At 33.2% G+C, this 15832-nt stretch overlaps 2 protein-coding genes across 2 annotated transcripts in view; one reads left to right on the top strand and one right to left on the bottom strand.

The window, feature by feature from the left end:
- Positions 1–13619, bottom strand: part of LOC143204591 (uncharacterized) — a 58981-nt gene extending 45362 nt beyond the window's left edge. The window contains exon 1 of the mRNA XM_076417268.1: positions 13355–13619. Coding sequence (XP_076273383.1) covers positions 13355–13467 — 113 coding nt within the window. The 5' untranslated portion in view covers positions 13468–13619. The remainder of the gene's footprint in view (positions 1–13354) is intronic.
- Sec24AB (Protein transport protein Sec24AB) overlaps positions 1–15832 on the top strand; it is a 160618-nt gene that overhangs the window by 112721 nt on the left and 32065 nt on the right. The window lies entirely within an intron of this gene.

Raw genomic sequence — 15832 nt, 5'->3', positions numbered from 1 at the left:
GTATATATTAACATCAACCAATAAGCTGATGTTATGACCGCAGGACTCTTCTTCACTAAACCTCGCCAAGGTTGATGGTCGGCCACGGCTGTTCTAGCGTCAGGAAATGTTATTCTTCAATTTTTCAAGTTATTTTCTATGATTTTGGCCTATATCTTTTTTTGGAACTGTGAAGATACACCAAATCTTCCATCCAAAAGATGTCGCCACAATAGTCTAGGAGGAATTCACTTTTCATTGGACTAACATGTTCAAACCATTATAACCAACTGTGAATCAATTCTAATACGATCTCGGGAAGGAACATATATAATTTGCTTTAGATATCGTATTTGTACACCACCAAAAATTCCAAACCCGACTGTAAACGGAAGACAGTTATCATATTACAGCACTGATCCGAACTGGGAAACGAACGATGGACTAAGCCATACAGCCATCTCAAATTTATTAAATATTACATTAGTGTATACATTTTTGGGTGGATTTTCTCATGTTTTCCGTCGTAAAAGGATCTATAGATTAAAATCTTCTCAAGCTATGTCATAGAAATGGATGTTACTCACAGTCTTTAGTCGCAATATTACAAGTGACTTTAACACAAAAAAGGTTTGTTACTATTGTCCTTTTTGAGTTGCTTCCTTTTCCGACAAAGCATTGTGTCGCTCAAACGGAAAAATGTCACCTCAACATATATATATATATATATATATATATATATATATATATATATATATATATATATATATATATATATATATATATATATATATATATATATATATGTATATTATTTGGGAACTACAACGTACACAAAATAAGTATAGGATAAAAATAACATATAACAAAATGTATGTAATGGAGTATGTAAGTATGGTCGGTAACATAATGAACAAAGTTATGATGGGGAAGAAAATACGAATAATATTGAAGCTAAACTCGGTTGAAGATTATGGTAAGAATATGTAATAAAACTCTTATGTTTACACGGCTACATTTTAATTTTTCATGTTTTTTTATGAATTTTTGATATAATTATATGTATTATTATTAATAATTAATAGTTATTAAACACATATTTGCTCAAATTTGTTGGCCCGATCCGCAGCTCCCGAAATAATGTTCTGTTCGTCGCCAAGTGCACTGAAACTCATGCGGCAAACATTGGAACTTGCTCACTATGACTTTGAACCGATTTTGAAACCTGTTCTCCAAGTTCTGTGCATTTCTCATGTGCATTTTCAATTTCCTCACGAAATTCGCCCCGAATGCTCAATATATTGTATAATGTATTGAGAGTGAGCTTATTTAGTTTCCCTTAATTCCCTTATACTTCCAGAATCCAGACAACAACATTTTTCTTCCCTAGTGTGGTAATATCTTGGAGCATATACGTTCATTATTAATAAATAATCACATGAGTGTGATTTAATTGCGCTCAGCTCGCTCAAAAAATCCGTGCAGAGACGCCATTCACCAGGTCTTTCTTTCAATAGTCTTTCAAGTGATTTCCAAAATGGCAAACATGCCAAAAGATATTGTTCGGCTGCTTTCCTAGACATATCTCAGGCTTTTGACAAAGTATGGCATACGGGCTTGCAGGTTAAACTAAAGAAACTTCTCCCTCATCCGGACTATCAGCTACTAAAATCGTATCTCACTGACAGGCATTTTATTGTAAATCAAGGCGATGAACATACCAAATTAAATCCCATATATTCAGGAGTTCCACAAGGTAGTGTACTGGGTCCAGTACTGTATCTTCTGTATACGGCTGATCTGCCCACCACAAAAATAACTACTGTGGCAACATATGCAGACGATACAGCAATCTTAGCATCCCATGAAGATCCAGTCACAGCATGAATAAACCTACAAACCCACCTGGAGCAAATACAGTTATGGTTAAAGACATAGCGCATTAAAGCCAATGAATCAAAATCCACGCATATAACGTTTACCCTACGTAGAAGAACATGTCCACCAGTGAATATCAACCATCGTCAACTCCCCCAAGCAGAGCATGTTAAATATCTTGGTATGCATTTAGATCGACGCCTAACCTGGAAGAAGCACATACTCTCTAAACGGAAACAACTGGGACTAAAATTATACCAAATGTATTGGCTCATTGGGCGCAAATCCAAGTTATCATTAGATAACAAGGTATTGCTGTATGAGTCTATACCCAAGCCCATTTGGACATATGGTATTCAACTATGGGGTACCGCTAGTAAATCTAATATATCCATCATTCAACGGTTCCAAAATAAGGTGTTGCGTGCCATTGTTGATGCTCCGTACTATATTTCAAATAAAGTGATACAACGCGATATTCCTCTAGAACCTATAACGAGTGTAATTCAACGTGTTTGCGTGAAGTACTTCGAAAGAGTGTCAGTGCATCCCAATGTACTCGCTAATCAGCTAAATATGCGACGTGATAGTGAAGTGCGTAGACTAAAACGTTTAACACCACCTGATCTGATTACTGGACATATGTAGACTTTAGAATAAGCATTAGAATAAGACTAATTAATTAAGATAATATTTTATACAGAAGATTGCTTAATGAAGTGATTTTCTACATGCCATGTATATATAATATAGACAGAAGAAATACTTATTGCCAATAGGGCAGATTGTGGACTCACGAAGAGTAATAAAAAAAAAGTGGCAAACAACTCAACAGCGAAAGTTTTGGGGTATTTAGAGTGCCTGAAAGTTAGGGAGTGGATGAACCTAGAAAAGCCACACTAAGTTATGTTAGTCCGAGGTTAGCAAATTCGATTTTCCAAGAATATTGGCCGAAATCGTGGAAATAAATATCTTATTACAAATAATAATATTTTAGTTCGAGTTTTACCAGTCATAATAAGAATTTCCGAATAAATATTTATACGTTCACGAAATTAACACCCACCAAAACCGAAATAAATTCTAACAACTTCAGAGCTGAAATAGATAACGTTAGCAGGAACCTTAACACATTTTATTACAAAACGGGTTTGTTCCATTGTTCTTGATAACATGACTAGTTCTGATAAACTTTGAAAACGAGAAGGTAACAATTATTTCGGAAATTACAAACAAATTAATCATACGACAGTTTAAGCGATGAGAAATTAGTAAGTAAGAAAACATGTATTCCATATTCCATTCCATATTTCAAAATAAATTAAATATAATTTTTAATAAACATTTAAAATTGATACTCAATTAAAATTAAAGGTCTGGTACTTTAATTTTAGTACTTAATTTTAAAGGCACATAAAAAATATCAGTATTCTTTAAAGTATTTAGCAAAAATATTAATTTTTTTATGCTAATATTTCACTATTTTTATTTTTTCTTTAAAATATCGATATATTTTTTGTAAAATATCGATATTTTTTATACTTGTTCAAATAAATATATCGATATTTCTTTCTCCGACATATAATTATATCGATATATTTTTTAAATTATCGAAAACGATATATCGATATTTTTAAAATATCGATATATTAAAATATCGATATTGTTTTAAATATAGATGTTTTTTCGGTGGCCAACATCCCTAATCTATCACAAAAACAGCTTAATTTATTTGCGTTTCAAGAGCGATGGTATCCACAGTAGTGACAGAACATGGTAAAACATTATTGGCGAAGACCAATAGTGGACGAGGTTCGAAGTTAACTGACAGAGACCGACTGACATTAAAAAGGATTGTGGATTGTGATCCGACAATATAAAATTACCACGGCAATCGTGATAGCAGGACTGGACTAACATTATTTCGATAAAAATATTACGGCGAAATTCCACAAAGCCAACATTCATGACAATCCGTTATAACGAAATTCAACGCTAAGCTACGAAAGAAGAGGTGCAACGACCATAAAATCGGGACACTTGATCACTGGAAGAATATGGCATGGTCTGATGAATCATCCTTTACATTCCTACAAATGGCCGTGTTTATATAGGGAGAACCCCAAAAGAAACCTACGATCCGGACTGTCATTTTTGTGGTCAAATTAGTTTTTTATTCAACATAATTCCCTTCAAGGGTAATAAATCATCTTTGTAGTACGATTTATTTGTTGCTTCAAAATAGGCCTCAGTTTCGGCGATCACTTCTTCATTCGACGAAAAGCTTCATTCTTCCCAGCGAGCATTTTTTGAGATCTGAGAACAGAAAATAATAGCTGGTGGCCAGATCTGGAGAACGCGGTGAATGAGGAAGCAATTAGAAGCCCAATTCATGGACTTTTGCCATCGTTTTCACTGACTTGTGACACAGTGCATTATCTTGGTGAAGCAGCACTTTCGTTTTCTTCAAATGCAGCCATTTTTCGGCGATTTCATCCTTCAAATGGCCCAATAACGCTATCTAATAGTCGCTGTTGATGGTCCTTCCTTTTTCAAGATAGTCAATGAAAATTATTTCATGCGCATCCCAAAATACAGACGCCATAACCTTGCCAGCTGACTGTTGTGTTGTCCAACGCTTTGGAGCGGGTTCATCGTGTGCAGTCCACTCGGATGACTGTCGATCGAACTTCGGAGTAAAATGATGGAGCCATGTTTTATCCATTGTCACATATCGACGCAAAAACTCGGATTTATTACGCTTGATCATCTCCAAACACTGCTCCGAATCATCAGCTCGTCGTTGTTTTTGGTCAAAAGGGAGCTCGAGCGGCACCCACTTTGCACAGAACTTTCTCATACCCAAATATTCAGTTGAAATCTTTAAAGTTTCTGCTATTTCATTCAGTTTCAATTTACGGTCATTCAAAATCATTTTGTTGATTTTTTAAATATTTTCGTCGATAACAACATATTTTGGGCGTCTACTGCCCAAATTTATACACGTATCTTTTGAGGGTTAGGGCTAACTAAAAAACATTGATTTAATGCTAGTAGCGCCATCTATATGTCAGGCCGAGGATCTTCCAATTGATATGTTAGAGGAGGTTACGTAATGATTTGGATAGCAATATCGAAGTATTCAGCTGGTCCTCTCATTCAAATCACTGCTAGGATTACTACGAATGATTATAATGAGGATTAATGATGAAATTCTTACTAGGACTAGAATATTGCTGTCAAACATTACCATATTCTAAGGTAATAATGCGCCCATATACACAGATAAAAAAGGTCTTGGTCTGTGGATCATCAGAATATCATCAAACATTCCTGGACAACACAATCGCCAGATGTCGACATAATTGGACAGGGTTTTAGAGCAGAGAATTAGGAGTAGATTTGCATCTCCAACATCATTGATGTTTTGAGATGGGACTGGGATAATGGGATAACATACCGTTGGAAACTATTCAGACACTCTACGAATCTATTCCGCAAAGAAGTTCAGTTTTTTAAAGGGAAATGGCGGCTTAATACCTTATTAATAAATGCGAATATGTTGAGGTATTCAAACTATTTTATCCATCCCCTGTATATACGATAGTTTACGATTTTAACGCATTTGTAAACAATACGGTCGTATATTTCGAAAATCGCAAAAACCTATTATACTAGTCATGGGCAATAATTTCGTTAACAATAGAACCAAGAAGTGATCCTTATAAAATTCAACATAATGAAATGCTAACTTCATAGATCTATTTGATCTATAGTCTATTCAAAGTTTTTTTATACATGCGTCATCAAGTTGTTTAATATATTGCCTGCCGCAATGTGTAAATTCGTTTTCGAATCAGACAATATTTTTGTTCTCATTTTATTTTAGTTAAAAAGAGACACAATGCTGTCTGATTAATTGTAATTAAGTCGTCCGGTTGTCACACGTATGCAGAATCCTTGAAAGAAATAACGATAAAAGTTTATAACTCTAACATATAAACTATTGTGACTGTATAATTAACTGTAGTTTTTAGATGTGCTATAATTTTAAGATAAATTATATTTGATAACATTATTCTTCAATTATTTTATTTAGATTAGAATTTTGCTGTATGTCAAAGACAAACTGAACTAAAACGCAGAGTTGATACGGCAATATTGCGACGTTTTGATGTCACAAATTTAGATGACATATATACAAAATAACTTTGAACAGACTACAGATTCATATTATCTATAATCTATTCAAAGTTTTTTTGTATATATGTCATCAAAATGTTTCATATATTGCCTGCCGCGATTTGTATATTTGTTTTAGAATCAGACAATATTTTCCTTCTCATTTTATTCTAGTTAAAAAGAGACACAATTCTGTCTCATTAGTTCGAACACGTAAACGAGTGAAGCTGTCAAAATCGTCCGGTTGTCAGACGTATGCAAAATTATTGAAAGTAATAGTGATAAAACTATAACTGACATATAAACTATTGTAACTGTATAATTAACTGTTGCTTTTAGATGTACTATAATGTTAAAATAAACTATATTTGATAACATTTTGGTTCAATTATTTTATTTAGATTAGAATTTTGTTGTATGTCAAAGCTAAACTGAAGTAAAACTAAGAGTTGATGCCTCAACATTGCGCCGTTTTGACGTCACAAATTTAGATGACGTATGTATAAAATAACTTTGAATAGACTATATATATAATATATTAAAACACGGATAATTTATATATAAGTCTAGATATTTACTAACAAGATTAACATAGTGATTATCCAAAGATTTTTGATTAAAATACCAAGAAAATATATTATCAATCGCATATATCAATCAATGTAAAGAGGTACGAAAACATCAATGAGATTTCAACAAAAAAATTGGAATCAATACAGAAAGATTTACTAAAGCAAAAATGTATTAAAAAATCTAGCCAAATAGACAGATATACTATGATATATGCAAAATAAAGACAATAAGGTGGAGCAAAACTGCGTAACAAAAGTAAATTCAATTCCTACAACTAAAACGTAATACAACTTTCCGTCAGAAACCCATTAAATAACCTACAAAGCGACAAATAGTTTTCAATTCCTTTTTACGCTTGTTTAGTTTACTTCCGACTCTCACAAAGAAACGAAGGTATCGAAGAAGAAAAAAATATTAACGCTCACAGAGAAAGATATATCCGGTGTAGTAAGAAAAGAGGGTATTTTTACAAATAATTATTGATTTCTATTAAAATCTGACGGTGTAACTAAAAGACCATTTATTTGAATAACAATTAGTTCAGATGTTTTTGTAGTAGAAAGTGTATATGAATCTTAATCACGCAAACCAAGTTATGTTATTATATATGAGCCACATAATGACATACGAGGGTCACTATTTATATTTCGGAAATTGGTAACACTGTTGTCATGTGAGTCCATCTGACGGTTTAACATTTTTGACGATATACATAGTCAAAAAATGTTGTCGCACGGACGCTATTTGTTTATTTTATATCTAGTTCAATGTTTCGTATCGGCAAAAAATGGAACTGAATCGGGAACATTTTCGTGCGATCATTTTTTACGATTTTCGACGCGGATTATCACAACAAGAGTGCATCAATCAACTTAATTTGACTTTTGGTGATGAAGCTCCATCAAAAACCACCGTGTATCGCTAGTTTAGTGAATTCAATCGTGGTCGTGGTTCGCTGTCTGACGAGTTTCGTGAAGGTCGTCCAAAATCGGCTGTTGTGCCAGAAAACATCGATGCTGTGTGCGAAATGATTAAGCAAGAGGGCCATGTCACCTATTGTGAGATTGAGGCATCTCTAAGCATTAGTTCCGCCAGCATATATGCGATTTTACATGAACACTTAGCTCTGCGAAAGTTATGTTCGCGTTGGATCCCACACAGTTGACAATCGGTCAAAAAAAGGCTCGTGTCGAGCTGTTGGTGCAAATAAATGCTTAAAAAATTCAAACGCGGTGCTTCCAAAGACGATTATAAAATTGTGACAGGTGACGGATCATGGATATATTCGTATGAGCCTGAAAGTAAGCAGCAGTCGACTGTATGGGTGTTACAAGATGAACCAAATCCAACAAAAGTTGTTCGCGCACGAACCACTTCAAAGAAAATGGTGGCCTGTTTCTTCGGGAAAACTGGTCATATTGCAACAGTGCCTCTAGAAGATCGTAGAACAGTAAATTCTGAATGGTACACAATCATTTGTTTGCCAGAAGTCTTCGATGAAATTAGGAAAACTAACAAAGAAACGCCGGATTGTTCTTCATCATGACAATGCGAGCTCTCATACATCGGCTCAAACAAGAGACTATTTGAGCACTCAAAACATCGAATTGATAGGTCATCTGCCGTACAGCCCTGATTTGGCACCCAATGACTTCTTTTTGTTGCCATCCGTGAAGAATAAACTGCGTGGTCAACGATTTTCATCGCCCGAAGTAGCTATTGAAGGGTTCAAAAATCATGTTTTAAAGAAACCTGATTTGGAATGGAATAAATGTTTTGAAAATTGGTTTAAACGAATAGTGACACAAATAGTGACCCTCGTACAACACATGGACTGAAAAGTCCCGAATGTAACAAAGAAAACGCGTTTTTTGTATTCAAAATTAATTTTAATTAAGCAATCGCCATTAAGAGCCACACAATCATTCCAGCGCCGCTCTAACATTTCGATCCCACCTTTGCAGAATGATTTATCTTTTGCCTCAATATAGGCCTGCCACAAGCTGTCGTGAACTCAAATGACGATTGTTTTGATTCTACATTGAATTGAAATGATGGATTCATGTTTCATCCCTTGTCACATATCGACGCAAAAATTCCGGTTTGTTACGTTGAAATATGACCAAACACCGCTCAGAATCATCAACACGTTCTCGTTTTTGGTCAAGAGGTTTCACTTTTCGACCATTTTATGGATTTCTTTGATGTTTTCTGCATCATCGGTGTCTCTACGATTACGTTTGAAGTCATCAAACCAACGATTTATTGTTCTTTCTGATGGAGCGGACTTCTAATAACACTTTTCAAGCCATCGCTTCGCTTAAACGGTATTTTTTCCATCAAGAAATAGTATAAGATTATACACGAAATTGTTTTTGATCCATTGTTTTGAAAATAACAAAAGTAGCGTCACTTTTAGCACAATAGCTCACAAACTTACAAGCAGAATATCATAAAGTTTGAAAAAAGCGGCGAATGCAATAAAACTAGCGTCATCTATGTCCTCTTCAGCTCAGGTGTTATATATTGTTATTCATTAAAAACAATCAAAAACGTTTTTTGTTACTTGATTTTAAGGTGGTGGTGGTAATTAATTAAAATTATCATTAATTAGTTTAAATGGAGGCAGTGTGACTAAAGTAATGCTTGGCAAACAAGCGATATCATCATAGGTTCATCTAGTTTAGTAGATTTAGAAACCATAATTTGACCTAGAATATTGTAAGATGACCAAAATGTTGGAATATATATAAAAAGAAACCACTGTTTATTCCTTACAATAATACCGAAATGATGCTTCATATGCGATGATGCGAAATGATGATTCATAAACTTAGTATTTAGAATAAGTTAAAGTAAAACTACGCTAACATATCACCCAATGAGCCCTGATGCTAAATAATGAAACAACAACCTTGTTTTACTAAGCATTTTAAAAAATTGTCATATGAAGGATACAAAAACTAGGTTATATTTAGGAATTTTATGATGTGATCTAAAGAGTATTGTGTTAGAATGAGCACATGAACAAGGATCATAGAAAGTAACCAAATAAAATTGAAAACGGGGAATTAGAAATGGAGTGAAGATTAATCCTAATCAGAGTCATAATCAACTAGTATATTAATTTTTTCTATATAACCTGCACGGTAGATGGTTATCATTGATTTTGATCAGCAATATGTACTGGTTAAAATGGTTAGGTTACCTAACTCTTAAATTCAATGATTTTGACACTTCCCTACATAATATAACAGTTCTGCATTTACTATTATTGAGTTATTCAATGTATACAGGCTCTAAGCATAGAATCAGATTCTTTAAGTTTCATATAAAATGAGTGAAAATACATAATACGTTAATCAGGCCTCATTTCACTGAATGAGTAAAAATATTGTTGAAGTGCTACCGAATTCGCGACACTTACAAATGAAACTTATTAGGGGATTGCGTGTATTTTGATCAGCAATATATACTGGTGAACATGCAAAGGATCATAGACGGTAACCAAATAAAATTGAAGCCGGGGAATTAGAAATGGAGTGAAGATTAATCCTAAGCAGAGTCATAATCAACTAGTATATTAATTTTTTCGAAATAACCTGCACGGTAGATGGCTATCATTGATTTTGATCACCAATATGTACTGGTAAAAATGGTTAGGTTACCTAACTGTTAAATTCAATTATTTTGACACTTCCCTACATAATATAACAGTTCATCATTTACTGTTATTGAGTTATTCAATGTACACAGGCTCTAAGCATGGAATCAGATTCTTTATGTTTCATATAAAATGAGTGAAAATACATAATACGTTAATCAGGCTTCATTTCACTCAATGAGTAAAAATATTGCTAAAGTGCTACTCAATTCGCGATACTTACAAATGAAACTTATTAGGTGATTGCGTGTATTTTTATCAGCAATATATACTGGTGAACATGCAAAGGATCATAGACGGTAACCAAATAAAATTGAAGCCGGGGAATTAGAAATGGAGTGAAGATTAATCCTAAGCAGAGTCATAATCAACTAGTATATTAATTTTTTCGAAATAACCTGCACGGTAGATGGCTATCATTGATTTTGATCACCAATATGTACTGGTAAAAATGGTTAGGTTACCTAACTGTTAAATTCAATGATTTTGACACTTCCCTACATAATATAACAGTTCATCATTTACTGTTATTGAGTTATTCAATGTATACAGGCTCTAAGCATGGAATCAGATTCTTTATGTTTCATATAAAATGAGTGAAAATACATAATACGTTAATCAGGCTTCATTTCACTCAATGAGTAAAAATATTGCTAAAGTGCTACTCAATTCGCGATACTTACAAATGAAACTTATTAGGTGATTGCGTGTATTTTTATCAGCAATATATACTGGTGAACATGCAAAGGATCATAGACGGTAACCAAATAAAATTGAAGCCGGGGAATTAGAAATGGAGTGAAAATTAATCCTAACCAGAGACATAATCAACTAGTATATTAATTTTTTCTAAATAACCTGCACGGTAGATGGTTATCATTGATTTTGATCAGCAATATGTACTGGTTAAAATGGGTAGGTTACCTAACTGTTAAATTCAATTATTTTTTTGACACTTCTCTACGTAATATAACAGTTCTGCATTTACTATTATTGAGTTACTCAATGTATACAGGCTCTAAGCATGGAATCAGATTCTTTATGTTTCATATAAACTGAGTGAAAATACATAATACCTTAATAAGGCCTCATTTCACTCAATGAGTAAAAATATTGTTAAAGTGCTACCCAATTCGCGACACTTACAAATGAAACTTATTATGTGATTGCGTGTATTTTGATCAGCAATATATACTGGTGAACATGCAAAGTATTAATGTAAAAAATTGTAAGGTTACTTTAGGTTAGGTTACCTAACTGTTAAATTCGATAGTTTTAACACTTCCCTATTTCAAATAACAGTACTCTATTTTTGTATTATTGAGTTATTCACTTTTAGAAACTTATAACGATGCTGCTCCATCATACTCCAATTGTAGGTTTTCACCTCAAGGAAGTAAAAGTGGTGATTTGGATGTTAAAGAATGGCCAAGAAAACCAAAATAATTCCAATACAATGAATTGCATGATTTTTTAATTAAAAACTTGACCTAAACTCTCAAGTAACTTTCACAGACAGCTTAGCAGTTGATGAATGAACTGTTTCAAGACATTTGCGGGCTTCAACATCGCGGTTTAATTTTTTACAAAGCAAAATAAGAAGAATGTTCTAAAATAAGAAGAGTTCTAAGCTTCTGTTGTACTTGCATTAATACCCAACCAAGGCGAGAACGGATTTAATACATCAATACTTATTTACCTAATTAAAAAAAATTAATCAACTTAAGTTAAAGTTAAGAATACACTAATACACGCTAAACAAGTTCGCGTGGTTTAGTTTGCTTTAATCTTCTGTTTACCTACGTGTTGTCCAGTAGCTGTATTGCTTCCACGTTGCTGTGATTTAGCAATTTCATTTCATGTTTTAAACCGAAATATTGGATTACTCGGTATATCCATTTGATTTCGAGGTCATCGTGCAGCTCTTCGTTGGTTAGCTAGCGATAAACATTGATAATTAATCGTAGAACTTTGTTTTGGGTGCGTTGGATTACTAGGTGGTTTGATGGTTTAATACAACCCCATATTTGCACCCTATAGGTCCAAATTGGATTCATGATTGACTAGTAAACCAATATCTTTGATTTTAGGTCAAGTTGAGAGTATCTTCTAACTAACCAGTACAGTCGCTTAACTTTGAGTCGAATCTGCTCTGCTTTTTGTCTAACATCATGTTTCCAATTTAACCTACTACCCAGATATATTCCGAGATATTTAGTGGATTCTGCTTGAGAAATCAGGCATCCGTCAAGTGGTATAATTAGGGTTTTGTTATTTTGCCGCAAAGCAAAATTGACATGGACAGATTTACTCTACTTACAAGATACAAAGATACATCTTTTGCCATACTAACTGTGTCGCCGGCAAATGTTCCAAGTACTGTTTCTTTTGATGTTGGAATATCAGCAGTATAGAGCAGAAACAAGACTTGTCGCAAGACACTACCCTGTGGAACTCTAGCCGAAATAGGTTTAAGTGTTGAGAATGCTTCCGGAAGTCAATAGTAATTCCGCGGTATGCCATACCCGGTTAAAAGCTTGTGAGACGTCCAGAAATATTGCAGGGCAGTAGGTATATTAATTGCTCCTGTTTGGAGAAGTGTTTAGAGAAGAGGAAGGAGAAGTATCAAGTTCGAATCCTTTTCAGAGACATACATTTCTACAGAAAGCGGCGGATCGTATTTTATGGATTGTAAAAGATGTCGTGGGATTGTAACATCATATGAAGCCTTACTTTGACAATTTGCGTAGTACTACTTGTTTTCTTGGTCCAAATATGGACAAAAAGTATTTTTTCAGTTTTTGCGGTCATCAAATGTCTATTCTCAGCCTAAATATTCCACAATATTATTAAGGAATTATTTGCATACAATGGTTGGATTCGATAACGGTATTTATGGTATGCTATTACGTCTTTTCTTGGATCAAATAAGGACAGGAAGTATTTTTTTTAGTTTTTGAGCCTGTTAAATGTGTATTCTCAGCGTAAAGATTCCGGAATATTATTGAGGAATTACTATTACAACCTGATTGAATTCGATGAAACGATGGGAACTCGAAAATTCAAAACTCTACTTACGAATAACGGTATTCATCATCCATGTGCACGTAATCGGGAGGTATTATATGCCACGAGCCCTCGTACGGAGGACACTCCGTCTCATAACCCGTACTCGTGGATAAATCGGCCATGGTATCCGGTACTTTCCCAAAATCCAAAGAAAAAGGCGAGAACAAAATCGACCGAATCAATATCGACGACACTCCGAACTGTCTTACCGGATAGTTGCCGATTTCGTACAGGACTTCGGATTTCTGATACCTGTACCGCACAATCTGTGCTCGTTCTCCATTCTTATATACACAATTATATAAAATTGATAAGATATGATAATGTTTTCGTAACTAATGCGGGGCGTACATATGTGTGTGTGTGTGAGTGTATATATATATTGACAGGTGCCTCGGTTGATGTTTGAACGAGATAGATTGGTGATAATAAATCAGTTAACGATATCGAATATTTGGAGACGGGTCCCGTTACCCAGGTATTGTAGTAAATCAGTTTTAATCAAATCTTTTATTTTCACGCTCGAATTTGAAAAATTAAGAAACAAAATCGGTTTTCAAAGATGACTATGACGATTCTGCAGCATAGTAAATAAATAGCTAACTAAAAAATTAATAGTCAGTTATAATTAGCGTTTGGAACTATGGACTGAAAATAGTCGAAACAGTCGATAGTCGCAAAACAGTCGAAATGGTCGATAGTCAGACTAGCGACCAAAAATAGTAATTACTATTTTCAGTAAAATGCACGGTTCGATTGTTTTGTTCAATTCGTAATATCAGACGAAGATGTCCGAACCCTTTATTGTATAAATTGTGATAGAGGAAAGGATGAAGATAATTGCTTGGAACAGTAAATTTTATATTTGATTATATTTTCCAATGGTAGTATAAGTGAGACGGAGATGTACATATTCCTTCACGTATTAATTTTAAAAAAGAGAAGGAAAAAAATAATTATTGAATACTATTAACATGCAATTAATAATATCATTTTAAATGAAGTAGAATTACTTTTATATTTTAATGTCCTGTGGATATATAAAAAGGAATAGACTTTTTCTATGAAATGGAATAATACCCCACAAATGTTTTATCGCATTTTAATACGTTAATTGCTATTTTCAAATACTATACTATAATAAATATAAACAATACAATATAACTTAAACAAAACATAAAAACTGAAGCTGTACAATAGACATAAATACTAAATAATAATTAAACATTTACTTAATAATAAACAAAAAACTAATTCATGACATAATTAAAAATGGCACAATAACTATTAGAGCTCCTTTAAATAAAATAAATGCTTTATTCATTATTGGAAGGAAATATTTTTTAACAAACATCGAGAGAGTAATCGAAATATTACCTATTATTGACATAAAAACAGTCAAAATTATTTTACTATTTATCATCACAATTTTAAACTTTTTACCCTATTACATTAACAATCTTGAAAAATATCGTTCCAAAAGGCTGCTATATTAATATACAATATATTGTTATTTACAAGCAAACTACCAAAAAAATCATAAAACTACATATAAATCTATGTAAGCATAAATTGGGTACATTTTTGTCTAGGTCTCGGCTAGGACAACAGAGCCAGAACGTTGAAAATCAGTCGAATGAAACTAGTAGAAGAAAAAATAGTAATAAAAGTACACGACTCAGTCGGTAGTAACAAAATCAGTCGGACCGAAAATAGCGACTGAAAACAGTTGACTGAAACAGTCACTGGTAAAGGTAGTAATATCAGTCGAACCAAAAATAGCGACTGAAACAGTTGATAGTATAAAGTAGTCAATTACTAAACAGTCGAAAGTCGTTTTCAGTCGATAGTTCCCAACACTAATTATAATTAATACAGGTACAGTCAGAATTAACCAAAAGCAATAAAACACAGGTATATTAAGGGCATTTCAGTACAAACACGTCGTACTTATGACATGTATTTCATTGTTTTGTCTGTACTTGAGATATTTATTTGAAATCAAGAAGCTTTTAAAAAAAGCGAACATATCTCTAAAGAATTTCAACGTAACTGAATACCCAATAATGTAACATATATAAATACTCAAGTATAAATAATTAAGTCAGTATAACATACTAAAAATGTATACTGTAAATTATTATAATATATAATATGTAACTATTCCAACGCAAAAAATGTTTCACAACCTCTAAATCAAAACTCGTTGCTATATGTATCTATATAAAAGGGAAAAAAGGCCCATTATCAGAACAGGGACCTGATAAACAAAAACGTACCGAACCTGTGTTGCCCAAATTTTCGTTAACTGTTTATTACATTTTGTTTAAAACATAAATCATTAATTTAGTTCCAACATACATTGGCAATATGTCTTAAATATGTATTACGTTATTTAAAAAAAAACGTAAACATACAAGTTTTAACAATTTTTCAAGTAACTCCATAACGTATCAATTCAACTGAAATGAAATGGCATTTATTTTA

Source organism: Rhynchophorus ferrugineus, unplaced genomic scaffold, assembly GCF_030347505.1.
Source record: "Rhynchophorus ferrugineus isolate W39M unplaced genomic scaffold, kcgeb_rfMv2 rfM11, whole genome shotgun sequence".
In the NCBI taxonomy this organism is placed as follows: Eukaryota; Metazoa; Arthropoda; class Insecta; order Coleoptera; family Curculionidae; genus Rhynchophorus; species Rhynchophorus ferrugineus.
Note: the sequence above shows the minus strand (reverse complement) of the source record. Positions and strands in the feature narration are given on the sequence as shown.